Source organism: Anser anser (assembly GCF_964211835.1).
Source record: "Anser anser genome assembly, chromosome: 1".
In the NCBI taxonomy this organism is placed as follows: domain Eukaryota; kingdom Metazoa; phylum Chordata; class Aves; order Anseriformes; family Anatidae; genus Anser; species Anser anser.
The window spans coordinates 87,722,342-87,734,784 of NC_139720.1; the positions used below are offsets into that span (position 1 = coordinate 87,722,342).

Consider the following 12,443-nt stretch of genomic DNA (forward strand, 5'->3'; position numbering starts at 1 on the left):
AGCAGTCTCATGTTTAGAACTAATCCAGGATAACGTCAGGAAGCGGCAGTGGCACCCCCTCACCGTGCCCTCCCCAGCCTCCAGGCAGCACGCAGACGTCGTATCTCTGACATCACATCTAGCAGCGACGTGGGCATGGGGCATGTCAGATCAGCTTGTTGATTTGACAGAAAATTAATCTTTTAGTAGAGGTGGGGGCATGGTGTTAGTGACCATACTGGCCACCCAAATCACTGTCTCCACGATGAAGGAGTCATCCGGACTCTGCCTTGGGTGAACCCTCAGATGCACCAGCGTAAAACTCCACCGTAAGACTGGAGCTGACTCAGTCTTTTCTTTTTGCTTTGTCCTGTTTTCACAAAAAGCCTGCTAATGCCTCTGGAGTACCAAACCTCCAAGCCTAATGTAGATTGCCTTCTATTTCCCTCAGCCCTGAGCGTGGCAGCCGCAGGGCGGGGATGAGTGCTCCCCCTCTAGAACATTTAAAACCAGGCTCTAGTACTAATTCTGCCACTTTTCAACTTGGGCAGCGACAGGACAGGATAGGCACAGCACATGGCAGTGGACACGTGAAGGCTCTTCCTATTCCCTTATACTACTACACGGACTGAGTTACACACCATAAAAAAAAACATGTTCCTTGCCAGAAGAGCAGAATAAGAAACTGTTTGGCTTAAATCTAGCCTGCTTGTGAATGTAAGTTAAATCTGTTCTACGTCATATTTCTTTTGTTCTGTTGCTTTTATCTCGGTGGAAACTTTCCCTGGTGACTCCTCCGGTGTTCATCAGGCCCTGACTGGTGAAAATCACAAGTTCTTCTCATGTCACATGTCCTTGGTATCCTGCTGTCTCAAGCAGGGGCAGCATGGATTTAGAGAACCCCAACTAGAGCACACTGGTCCAGTGTTTTTTCCCTGTCCTCTCCTGCACACTTATTTTGGGGAAATCTACTACTCTAGACCAGAGAAACTACAATAACAACACCCACTGTTTAAGCTTTCCACTCAGATCTTTTCCTTGCAGTGGGGACTCACACACTGTCAACGTTGACAGCGCTACGCCGGTTTATTGCACCAGAAGACCTGGCCTTTTCTTCCCTCCCATCTCCTGAGCTCGGCTGCTCCCATTATACGAGCCCTGGTTCACGACTGTCCTTAATAAAATCTCTGTGCTCCATATGCTCCCTCAGCCTCACTTTGATTAGCGCTCCCGCAGTCTTCCTCATGGCTGACGTCGGGTGCGTGCACAGCTCTGCAATTTCCCGACAGCCCTTTTCAAACGCTGGCTTTTAATCAGGGTCTGTTTTACCAGCACTTCCTTCTTTCACAGTGCCTTTGAAGCGGTGCCGCCGTTAGTGGTGGTGTTCCTTCTCCACTGCCCTTTTTTGTTGTTTCCACGCAGAATTTCTTAGCTTTTCAGATGGTCTTTTTTTTTCTTTTTTTTTATTATTATTATTTTTTTTTCTGTGTCATGATCCTAATTTCCTTCAGGATTTCTCCTTCCTCTCCTGGGAAATTTGTCTCTATTTCTGGCATCTGTCCTTCCTAACCCTTCCCACTTTTTTTTTTTTTTTTCCTTTCCAAAGACAGGGGAAAAGAATCCATTTAATATTTTTCTGTAGTAACGTCTATCTCATCTGTCAATAAATTACCCTTTGCCATCTCTGGGAGACCCCTTTGTCTCCCTTCACTGACCTTATTCTGTACCTTGCCTGTTTTTTTCTTTTTTTTTAAGGGAGGATGCAATATCCCTGGGCTGTCATTCCATGAAGAACAGCTGTCATTCCTCCCATAGTGCCTGCGTGTGCGTCTGAGGAGGGAGGGGAAAGGGAGGAGGGAATTAGGGGAAGACAGGGAGCTGCCACTGGGAAATATGTTGGCCCTGGTCACAGTGGTGAATGTTTTTTCATTCATGATATTCAGCTGGCAATTCTGTCTCTTTCTTCTAGCGGCTTTAGACATTGGTTTTCTGATTAACAGAAAACAGTCGTATATCTGAAACACAGGGTATTTATTAAAGTATTTATTAAACACAATTTAAAAAGTCATTATGCGTATAATTAATATGCTTATAATCGCTTTACACTCTCTGCAACTATGAATGCTCCATCATTGTCAGAATTGCAGTCTGCTGCTACAGAGTAGGATTCAGGAAGCGTATCCATGTGGCTAAGACACACGTGACTTTCCCAAGCGTTTTCAGCATTACAAACCCAAATGCTCGCTGATAGGGTTAAAGAGCATGGTGTACTCCCGCATGCAACTAGCTAGCTGTGCAGACCTGCATGAGGAAGGGACGGATCCTTCAGTGCAGCAGTTCCTGCCCTTTCCTTGCCCCTTGCGCTGTGTGAAGCACTGCAGGCTCCCAGGGAGGTCATCACGCATGCTGGACACATGAAGCATGGATGCAAGTTGCCGTCTTTCTGCCCCTGCTCCCCTGCACAACCTAACCATAAACTAGAACAAGCTGGAAAAGCAAATTCTGGCGTTGATCAAAACAATCTTTTTACCCATATCTTTAAAGAAACAAAAGAACTGAAAGAAACGTATTGAAGATGCCCTCATCTCTGTAGCATCTTGTAATTAGACTGCTAAATGCATTTATTCTCACAATATCTACGTGAAATAAGGAAATGCAGTTATTACCATTATGCAGGCATCCAGTAGAGTCTCAGAAGCTCTGTCCAAAGTGACCTGAAGGCACAAAACACACCACACGGCCCTCACCCTCCAAGCATCTGAGCCAAAAGCCTGGCGTAATGCACCGTGACTCTTGTTTGATCCACCCCTGAGGTTTCCTTTGTTTGGAAACCAGCACACAGGCACCGAGTGTGTGTCACAGGAACATGGTTGGGCCAAATCCAGGCACGGACAGGTACCCTGCGGATCTGCGAGCCCACAGGTGGTCCCAGGCCCCACAGTAACCACAGCTAGAGCGAGACTGCCGAACTCACACTAAACCAGAAAGGTGTGATGTACACAGCAAACTTGCCATTTCCTTGTCCTGTGCAAGCAGGACATCAGAAGAACATCTTTTCTCTTAAAAGCACTACACTACTTGTTTTACAGCTGCTTGGTGAGTGCTGTCTGCTCTGGCCCTTTCTCTCCGTCTGACAGCTCTGACTAACAGTCTGTTGGATTTAGCTGCCCTAGCTGGCAAGGTAACCCATCTCCCCAGCTGGGGGCAATAAACTCTTTATTCTCCACAGTGAAATATGTTGATATGATCCTGGATTAAATCACTCCTTTCTGCATTTCTCGGTCCAGGATATCGGAGTAAAGTGGTACCAGTGGTGGTTTACATTGGTGCATCAGGCTATGAGCTGAAATGGTTAGCAGTGGACACATTGTTTGTCCAGCCACCTCTTCTTTGAGTTAACTCCCTCCGGCACCTCAGCAAGGCGGGTTGAAGACAGCAGTGTCTTCAACTTTTCCAGGGTGAGTCACTAGGGCTTGGGAACCAGAGCTCTCACTTTCCCGGGACATAAGATCACAGTGCTGGAAACAGTCTCAAGCCTTCAGGAAATGAATGAAGCCCTTCAGGAGCTAAGGCTGTGATTTTCAAATGTGTCCTCCTGCTGGTAACACCAACCCTGCTCCAGCATCACAATGTTGGGAAGCTGATGAAGAATGGTTCCCAGCTGCTGCCATCTTCAGGACTATACCGTGTAATTATTCAGTTCTTTTGTAAAATGACACCTGTGGCAACTGGCAGAGCACCTGCACAAACATTGCCGGCCCTCGGGCTGAGAAATTTTTAAATACTCTTAGTATTGTAATACTAAAACCTTGATGATGAGAGAGCGTGGGTGGAATAATTGTCTGCTCCGAACAAGGCGGCTTTTTTTCATTCTAAGCCTGTAGCTGAATCCTTATCTCCTGGATAAATAAAAACAAACCTCCGGGGTTATTATTGTTCTCCTTCACCTTTTGACTCTTGATTAGATTTACCGCAGACACTTCCCTTTGGCAACGAAAGTGGAGCCCACGCGTTTGTGATGGGCGCCTGTGAAGCCTTCACCCTGCTCCACCTCAGACCCTGCAGCTCCTGGGTGCTGCTCATTACCTGTCCCTGCAGCTCGAACCGAGACACACCTCTCCTAGTGATCGCTGGCTCTGACCAACATGCTCCGTACCGCTTCGAATCTTTATCTCATTTTTCACCCTCACCACTTGGAGGCAAATCTGATGCCCTTCCAAAGAGAGAAACTCGTGGTGATAGCTGCCCCACTCAGGCTGCTCCTCCCTTCTATATTTGTTAGCGTTTTCCCTGATGAGGCCCCAGGATTATTGCAAACCAGTCCCGGGAAGAAATGCTGCTCAATTAGGCGAAAAGAAACTCGAAGGAAAAAAGGAGTAGAGCCAGCAAATTGCTTGAGATAACAATCTCCCCCCACCCGTGTGTCTCTGTAACTAAGAGGATTAGCTGAACTTTCTGTGTCACACCAAAACTGACAATAAGCAACAGTGACTTCCCCCCGCTGGCACTTGTACCTTCACATGTTTCATTTTCTTGCCCATACTACTGCCTTGCCCCTTGCTGATTGTATGACAAACTTGGGGATGAACGTGATGGCTCTTTCCTTTCCTTTAAGATTTATGACTCAAAGCCAAACAAAACCCAACTCTAGTTATTACATGCTCTGTTTCCTCCTAACAACAACTCACTTTTAACAGTATAAGCTAACCAAGGAAACATGGAAATATGGTCTACTTGATCTCACCCGATCTACCTGCTGCTTGCCAGAGACACAAACAGCAGCCTCAGGTCTGCTGCCATGGGAGTAGGCGTAAAGGCTTCCCTCGGGAGCAGGACCAAATCTGCAGTATATATGAAGCCGAAGTCCCATCAAAAGTCAAAGCGACAGAGGTTCATGTAGATACAGCACTGCCAGCAAGGACCTGCATGAAATAATTCCCGTTTCTCCAGTAAACCCACTGCATTTTGCTGAGCTGCCTATAAAGGTTTTAAAGCAGGTAAGCGGCTCCTTGTCATGAGCCCGCCGCAGAACTTGTACTTAGAGAGGAAGTTTGTTCCAAAGGCAGACAGACTGATCGAGGAGGATTCTCCCATCAAAACAAGCTGCCTCCCCTTCTCCCTCTTCCCCACGAGCTTCCACAGAAGACCACAGCAGGAGGCGGTGGAAATATGCAGGGTGAATCTCTCTGATACCTGAAGGGCAGCATGCGGGCACACCGACAAAGCAGCTATGCCACAGTAAGGAGGGAAGAGGAAAGCAAGAGGAGACAGGAGGAGCAGAAATATTTTCACATTGATGTAAAACGCCGTGATGAAACAAATCGGGATGTTTGCACCAGGGTTGGGAGTGAGGGAAAATGCTGGCAGAGCAAAATCTGCAAGAGATATTGGGGTTGGGTCATAAAATGCTTGGGATTTGCCCGCTTTGGAAAGTGTTTTACTGAATTAGGCATCTGTGCTGCCTACCCTTTTGTTGCTACACAGCTCCCTGAACCTAAATTAATTCACTATGGCATTTCTGCCGTGTTAAATGGTGTAAGCAGGTACTCTCAGGCCACATAAATTCAGCAAAGTAGTGTTTTGGGGGGTCCCCGTACAGCTTTATTTGAGATCAAAGGGTATGCGTTGTGGGGGAGAAATACCTCCAGACAGACTTTTACTCCAAAAATTTGTTCAGACTGAGGCATTGTGAAAAACACCCGATGTATTGCCACGGGGTAAGACTGCCTTGTCACTCTACAGCAAGCCCTGTCTCGCCTATATGGAGCAGCAGTTTCAGTTCAAAGGGATCTAGGTCCATTCTCTTTCTCCATATACGTGAAATGGGACCAGAGCGGAGCGTGGCAGCCTTTTAACAGTGCCCCACAGCACTGCGAGAGTTCAGACTAGAGAGTGAAGGACACCGTGTCCAATTGAAATTACAGAGGAATTTGGGGTAGGCAGAATATAATTACACAACTGGAATTTAAACTGTGAAATTAAAAGGAAATATTCAAGGATGAAGGGGCAGAGAGAATCCCTAATCTCCAGCCAGGCTAGGCTGTGTGCCAGAAAAGTCCTTTCTGAAGAGGGAATAAGCAAAGCGCCTGTCCTGGAAGAAAGGGAGGTAGAGAATAAAGACAATGTTTTCAAAAGCACCCCAACTCCAGCTGTGTGTTTGTCTCGCGGGCTGTGTCTATTCGACAGAAAACCTTGTGGTTGCTAAAAGGTGTCAGATGCATCCCTCTTGGCCCCCTCTTCGCTGAGGTCAAAAACAATTTGGTTCCTCGTGTAAGCAGCACCAAAGCATTCCCGAGGGCTGCTGCAGAAAGCGCGCTCTGGGGCTGGCTGGAACAAGTGCAGCCCACTTTTTCATAGAGGTGCAACATGCAGTTTGTCCTTCCGTTACTGTAAAAGTCGGTCAAAGAAACTCTCACTTCAGAGTTTTAGAAAGCAGGCATTCTTTAATTGCGGCGCCGGACGCACAGGGGATCACTGTACCTAGTGTGTGTGCGGAATTGTTCAAGCTACAGGGATTATATACAATCAAACCATACGTATTCATTGGGTTTCCACGAAATAATTCACTTATTCACACTATTTCCCGGAACTCATTAAAGTATGTAAATACCCCTGACTATTCACGTTTCTAATGGTGGTCTTTCGGGGTCTTCCGGTGGTCTGGTCGTCAATAGCCAACTCAGGCATGCATACTAAGCTAAGTCATTTACACGTCCAAGGGCATATGCATACCATGAGTTCCTCACCTGATCTTTTCAGACACATCCTCCAGGCCCGGGTCACTATTTACACATACAAAGTTTCTAAACTCCCCTCTGTCTAACTTAGCATAGTAAAGGTTTGGCCTATCTGTTCATAAAACATTTCAGATTTTGGTCCTATTATTCTATCAGGGAGAGAACCACACCTCCTTCTGACATGGTATCACTTCTATATGGGGTCTGCCAGGCTGCAGCCTTGCTAATATATCACTGTGATCTCTGAGCACTTCCCAAGGGTTAATTAAAAACTTGAAAAATTTTCAAGTGCTCCTTCGCAGTGAGGTGGGGGGGCAGAAAAAAGCACTGAAAAGCGTGGCGGTTTTGAGCAGCAGCGTGGATCGGGCAAATGAAAATCCCACTCCCCAGGAGCTCTGAATCAAGCTGCAGGACCCCATCCCTGTCCCTCTGCGGGCAGAGGGACAAGTTGTGGATCTCAGCAAGCTGAATAGGGTCCTTCCGTCACTGCAGAGCAGGGAGAGACGGGGGCTCCTCTTGTGCTGCCCTGCCACACAGGTGGCTGAGGACATGCTCCTGGATCCCCTGCCCTGGTCTAGCGTTGATAAAAAGGCACAGTGATAATTTCCTGAACCTTCGGAGTTGGTGATTTGTAAGATGTAATTGATGGAAACTGGAGGGCACTCAGAGGCTGCATTGATGTCAGACACTGAAATGCATAAAAAAATCAAGCCAGAGAAAGTAAATGCAGCCAAAGCAGCAGAGTGGGAGAAACGGATTGAAAAACCCACCTGAAAAGATAAGTGACCTCCTAGTGATTACCTCTCCCTTTCCTGAGGATGTGTGAAGGTTCTGAATTATTATTTTTTTTTAATATGAAAATGAAAACCACGTTTCTTTTTGTCTGTGCCCCAATTCTTCTCTCCAAAAAAGCAGTTAGCTAGCACCTGGGAGGGGCAGAGGTTTATGAGATACCACAACTTCTCTGCTAGTTTCATTAGCTGGGAGGTTCACAGGACCAGCCACAGCTCTCAGCAGTGAGAGATTCGGAGTCATCCTTTCTCCAATCCAGAGGCAACAAAAGAAGGACAGAAACATAGCTAGAAAGCAGTTTGCTCGGAGGAAGCCTGAGGAGTGCGCAGGGGAAAATGAGAGCCTGCACGTGCAATGGACAGTCCACACCCCTCTGCTGCTCTTGATGCTCATCACACAGGAGCGGGCAGAGACTGGTGGGACTCTCCCCTCCGTGCTGAGGAACAGGACGGGGACGGGGAGCAACACAGGGGAGAAAGGCCAACAGCTTTGTGGTGGAAGGACTGCACCACATAGCCCCAAGTGCACCTTGGCTGAGGTCCCAGTCCCACCAGTGTCTGTGCTGTGACAACGGAGAAACCGTGCGTGATCTCTGCATTCTCCTTCTCAACTAAGGAGCTACTGATCCTATTTTTCCCTCATTCTCTGCTTGCCATCTCTCCAAATTGCAGGCTTTTTGAGACACAGGCTGCCTTTTGCTGTATGTCTCTGCATTGTGTTAAAAGTGAGACTGTGTCCTCTGTAACTGCAAGAGAGACTGCAGCAGAGAGGCTGTCGGCTCTCTGTAAGGATGTGTATTACACACAAAAAGCGGTAAAAAGAGGCATGCAGACAGGTTTAATTGAAGGTGAGACAATCTGAGACGTCTGGAAGCGAAAGGAATGGGGAGGTTTGGGGTAGGTATGCTTGAACACGTGTGGGGCAAAGAAAGGCTGTTTTAAGGCAGAGGACTCTGCTGCAGTGTAGAGAAGGAACATGGAGAGCAGAAGAGAAAGCTGCAGCCAACATCATTCTAGAAACTGAAGCGCCTTGAGAAAGAGAGAAATCTGATGTGAAGAAAAAATGATGGAGAGAAGGGACATTGTGTGAGAAATGCAGCGTCAGGGATTCAGATTGGAGTGGTGTAGTGGAGCTGGAGCAGAGCAGATAAGTTTGTTCTTAATTTCTCTATGCATTAGAGCTGTGTGGTGAAAAGGCTCCTTTCCTTCCCAGTCTGCTTTCTGCTTAAATCGTAGGATTCTTTTGTCCCTGTCTCCCCACCTTAATCTGTCTTTCTTTTGTCCCCTGCATCCACACCTTAATAAAAATATATATATATTTGTCTCTGAAACAGTACTGAATTAATTCTGGCAGGAGATTTGCAATTGAGGAGGCAATATAGCCATCATGGAAAATCTGGGGTTATAGGCACAAGTAGAGCAGGCCAAGAAGGGCTATGAATTAGGAGATATCTGAATCAAAATCAAAACAACAGACACTGATTTATTGCTGAGCTTTAAAAGATCCCGAAATACTATTTCTTCCCTTTGCAGGTGTATTAATTTTGAACGCTGTATTGTTTTTCACTGCCAGGAAGTATTTCTAAAGCAAAATCCCTGAAGGAAATCATTTTATGGAGCAGACAACTCCAGTCAGAAAACAGAAACAGGGTGTCCTGCAAGATGCTCACCGCTTCAGGCCCTGCTTCAGCAAAGCATGTAAGCATGTGCGTAACTGCAGACTCACTGTGGCCAAACGACTCCAAGTTTTGCACCTCAGTCTTTCTGTGAAATGAATCTGGAGTGCTCAGCTTCTCATAGGAGTAATCTTCTTATTATTTTTGTGTTTAGTTGTCTCAAACATTTCCAGAAATTAGCCCATGAATAAGCCGCTGGTTGGGCATTATGGCAAATACCGTCAAATAATACGTCTGTAGAAATCACAAGCTGTTTGCAGGTAACTCACAATTGAAATAGAGGTGAAATTTACCTGACTGATAATTCATCACAGATGATTTGCCAGCTTTCTTCGATATATAGACACATGGATGTATGACATGTTGGGGAAGGCATCAGGTAGAGATGCATTTGAACCAAACTGGAGAAGATGCAGATGGAGACCCGGAGCCACTTTCAAACAGAGAGGGCGAGCAGACCTGTGGCCAAATAGAACAAAGTTCTCCTTAGAGCCAATTAGAAAACACAGAGCAGGTTAGCAGCTACTGGAAAAACCAGTAACTATTTGTTTTCAGACAGCATTTTTTCGGTGGCTGTGGGTTCTAGCTAAGCATGCAGAAGCTGTGGGAGGGCAAGGACTAAACCAGATGTGGTACTGGGAGCAAACGCTCCTGAAGAGAAGCTCCTGCAGGTGACTCGGAAGCAGCGTGCAGGACTGAGAAGAGTCTGTGGGTGAGATGGGAAGATACGGGAGAATAAGTGGCGTAGGCAGGATTAGAGCTGTGCAGAGGCTTAATCTAGCCGGCCCTTTCTCTACACCTTTATCTGGCACAGTGCAGCCACTGTGTGCTGCAGTGCTGGTATAACCTGGCCATAAAACTGGATTAACTGGCCCAGGAGGATCATGGCTGAGCGGAAGAAGGGCATGACAATATGCCTTTGTTTACATTTTCACTCCTGTGAGTTAAGCATAGATCTTCTGCATGACAAAGTGCTTAATTACCGGTAGGGAATATCATCTAATGAATGTGCAAGTGTAGAATTACAGCGTTAGGGCAAGGGTTTTGCTGTTTCATAGCACAGTCCATTTCCATTCCTGCTTTCGGCAGTATTGAGAGGTTATTTTATAATAGAAACAAACAAACAAACAAAAATAAAACAAAAGGAAAACCACAAAAAGTATTGCCAGAGGAACTTAATTTTAAATTAAAATGCCAAGATTACCTCTTTGATTCGGATCTCCCAGAGAAACCATGCTGTGTCCCTCCCTCAGCCTTTCCTTTTGGGCTCTTCCCTGCAATGAAAAATTCCAGCAACCGCCTCTGATACAGTTCATAATTTCTTCAGCAACAGCCCGCAAGAATGGATTCTTGCTGGTTGATCTTATTCCACGACATCTTGAGCCCCAGCAGAAAATTCAGCTTGGACTCTGACCCGGTGAAGTTAATGACCCTTGGAAAACGTTAAGACCCGGTCCTCAATGAACACTATCGCACCTTCTGTTTGCTCTTCTTATGAATGCACGTGACAAAGCTTGGCGATAGCGTATATGAGGTGCAATATTACGGCTAGGAATATTAGCAAGTTTTATTTTTGCTCTGCCAGATCTGTCAAGAGCCAGCAAAGTTCTGTCACTCAGCCTGCTTGGCTTATTGCTTGTTGGAATTTGGAAGTTCTGAATCTAAACCTGATTTGATTTGAGTGTCTCTCTAGCCTCTTGTTGTTTATGCTTCTTAAATGATGGGGGCACAAAGCCTGATTCCTTTTTCCTTTGGGTTTAGTGAAATTTGAGGTGGAAGAGGGCAAAATGCACATTGGTGAAATACGCCCTGTGAGCGTGGCAGTGCCCACGTTGTGAGGTGTGTTGTGAGGGGTTCCTTGGAGACTGGTTTCCTTGTGTAATTGCTCTTTTCTGATGGAGTAACAGACTGCCACTCACACGCAGGACCGACGGCTATTATTTCATTTTCCTTGTATTCAATTCCTTTTTATTCATAGGGGATTAATTTCGCCAGGAGCTCGGGGCGCACCTGTCTCATGGAGGTGGTTCCACTAATTTCCACCCCGCCACCTGCACAGACAGGTCTTTCGGAAACGCCTCCTCAGCCTAAAGCCTTTATTCCATACAGTTTTTATTCCAAGACTCCTGCATTTCGTCCCTACACCGGGCCAACCGCTCCCTGGGGCGGCAAAACGGCCAACGGGTGGCAACAGCTCCCGCCGGCCGTTAACGGGCGGCAGCCTCCGTCCCCTCAGCACCCCGGGGGGGGTAGGAAGATCAGGTCAACCCGTCCCCCGGGAGGGAGACCAGGTCAACCCACTCGCGGCAGCACAAGGGAGGCGGGGGGGGGGTCAGCTGAAAGGCGGCTCACGCCTTAACGACGCCAGGGCCGGAGGTGAAGGGACGGCGGCCGCGCGCCTGCGCGGGGGCGCACACGGAGGGGGGGGTGAGGAGAGACGGGGCGCCGCGCGCATGCGCAGAGCAACGGGGGAGGGGGAGAGAAGAAGGGAGGGGGCAGGGGGAGGGAGGCTCGCGCAGGCGCAGAGCGAGGCGGCGGCGCCGTGGCTTGGCGGCTGCGCAGTGTGGGCGCGGAGGGGAGGAGGGGAAGGGAGCGGGGGGGGGGGCCGCGCGCGGCGGGGGGAGGGGAGGGGAGGAGGGCGGGGGGCGGGGGAGGGCCCGCCGGGCGGCCGATTTTGGTTAAAATATTCAAAATGGCGGACGGAGGAGCAGCGAGTCAAGATGAGAGTTCGGCGGCGGCGGTGGCGGCAGCGGCAGGTAATCATTACTGCGTTTTACATATTCATATTCATACTCGCACACGCGGCCCCCCCGCCGCCCGCCCGCCCCGCTTAGCATAATTTATTAGTACTCCGGATTATTATAATTAACGGCGCAGGAGGGAGCGGGAGGGGGGGCGCGGGGGGGAGAAGGAAAGCAGCCTCCCCGTGCGGGCAGGCACACACACACACACGCTCGCACACACACGCACACACACACGGGCACACACGCACACGCCGCCCGCCTGCCTGCCTCCCTCCATCCCTCCCTCTCCTGCCTCCCTTCCTCGCACCGAGCCGGGCTCGCAGCCGCCCCGCACCGCCGGGGCAGCGGGGACACGGGGGGCGGCGGCGCCGCCGGTGGGGTCGGGGAGGGGGGGGGGGGGGCAGCCAGCAGGAGGAGGAGGAGGGAGGGAGGGAGGAAGGCCGGGGGGGGGGTGTCCCCGCTCCCCCAACCCGCCTGGGTTCCCCCAGCCCTCCTGGGTTCACCCCCTTTTTCCCC

General features: G+C 48.7%; 1 protein-coding gene and 1 long non-coding RNA gene across 9 annotated transcripts in view; one reads left to right on the forward strand and one right to left on the reverse strand.

Annotated features, from left to right (window-relative positions):
• The window catches only part of LOC310900501, a 29,465-nt gene extending 17,940 nt beyond the window's left edge, over positions 1-11,525 (reverse strand). The window contains exons 1-2 of the long non-coding RNA XR_014585159.1: positions 10,388-11,525; positions 9,477-9,642 (exon numbers count right to left, since the gene is read on the reverse strand). This is a non-coding gene — a long non-coding RNA (uncharacterized lncRNA). The remainder of the gene's footprint in view (positions 1-9,476; positions 9,643-10,387) is intronic.
• Positions 11,526-11,811: 286 nt separating this feature from the next.
• Positions 11,812-12,443, forward strand: part of POU2F1 (POU class 2 homeobox 1) — a 117,411-nt gene continuing 116,779 nt past the window's right edge. For 6 of the 8 annotated variants that reach the window (XM_083820507.1, XM_083820512.1, XM_083820519.1 and 3 more), the window contains exon 1: positions 11,858-11,939. In XM_083820507.1, the coding sequence (XP_083676633.1) occupies positions 11,876-11,939 (64 nt within the window). In that variant the 5' untranslated portion in view covers positions 11,858-11,875. Of the gene's footprint in view, positions 11,940-12,443 lie in introns of all 8 variants that reach the window. The other 2 variants (XM_083820509.1, XM_083820516.1) reach the window with 2 other exon arrangements.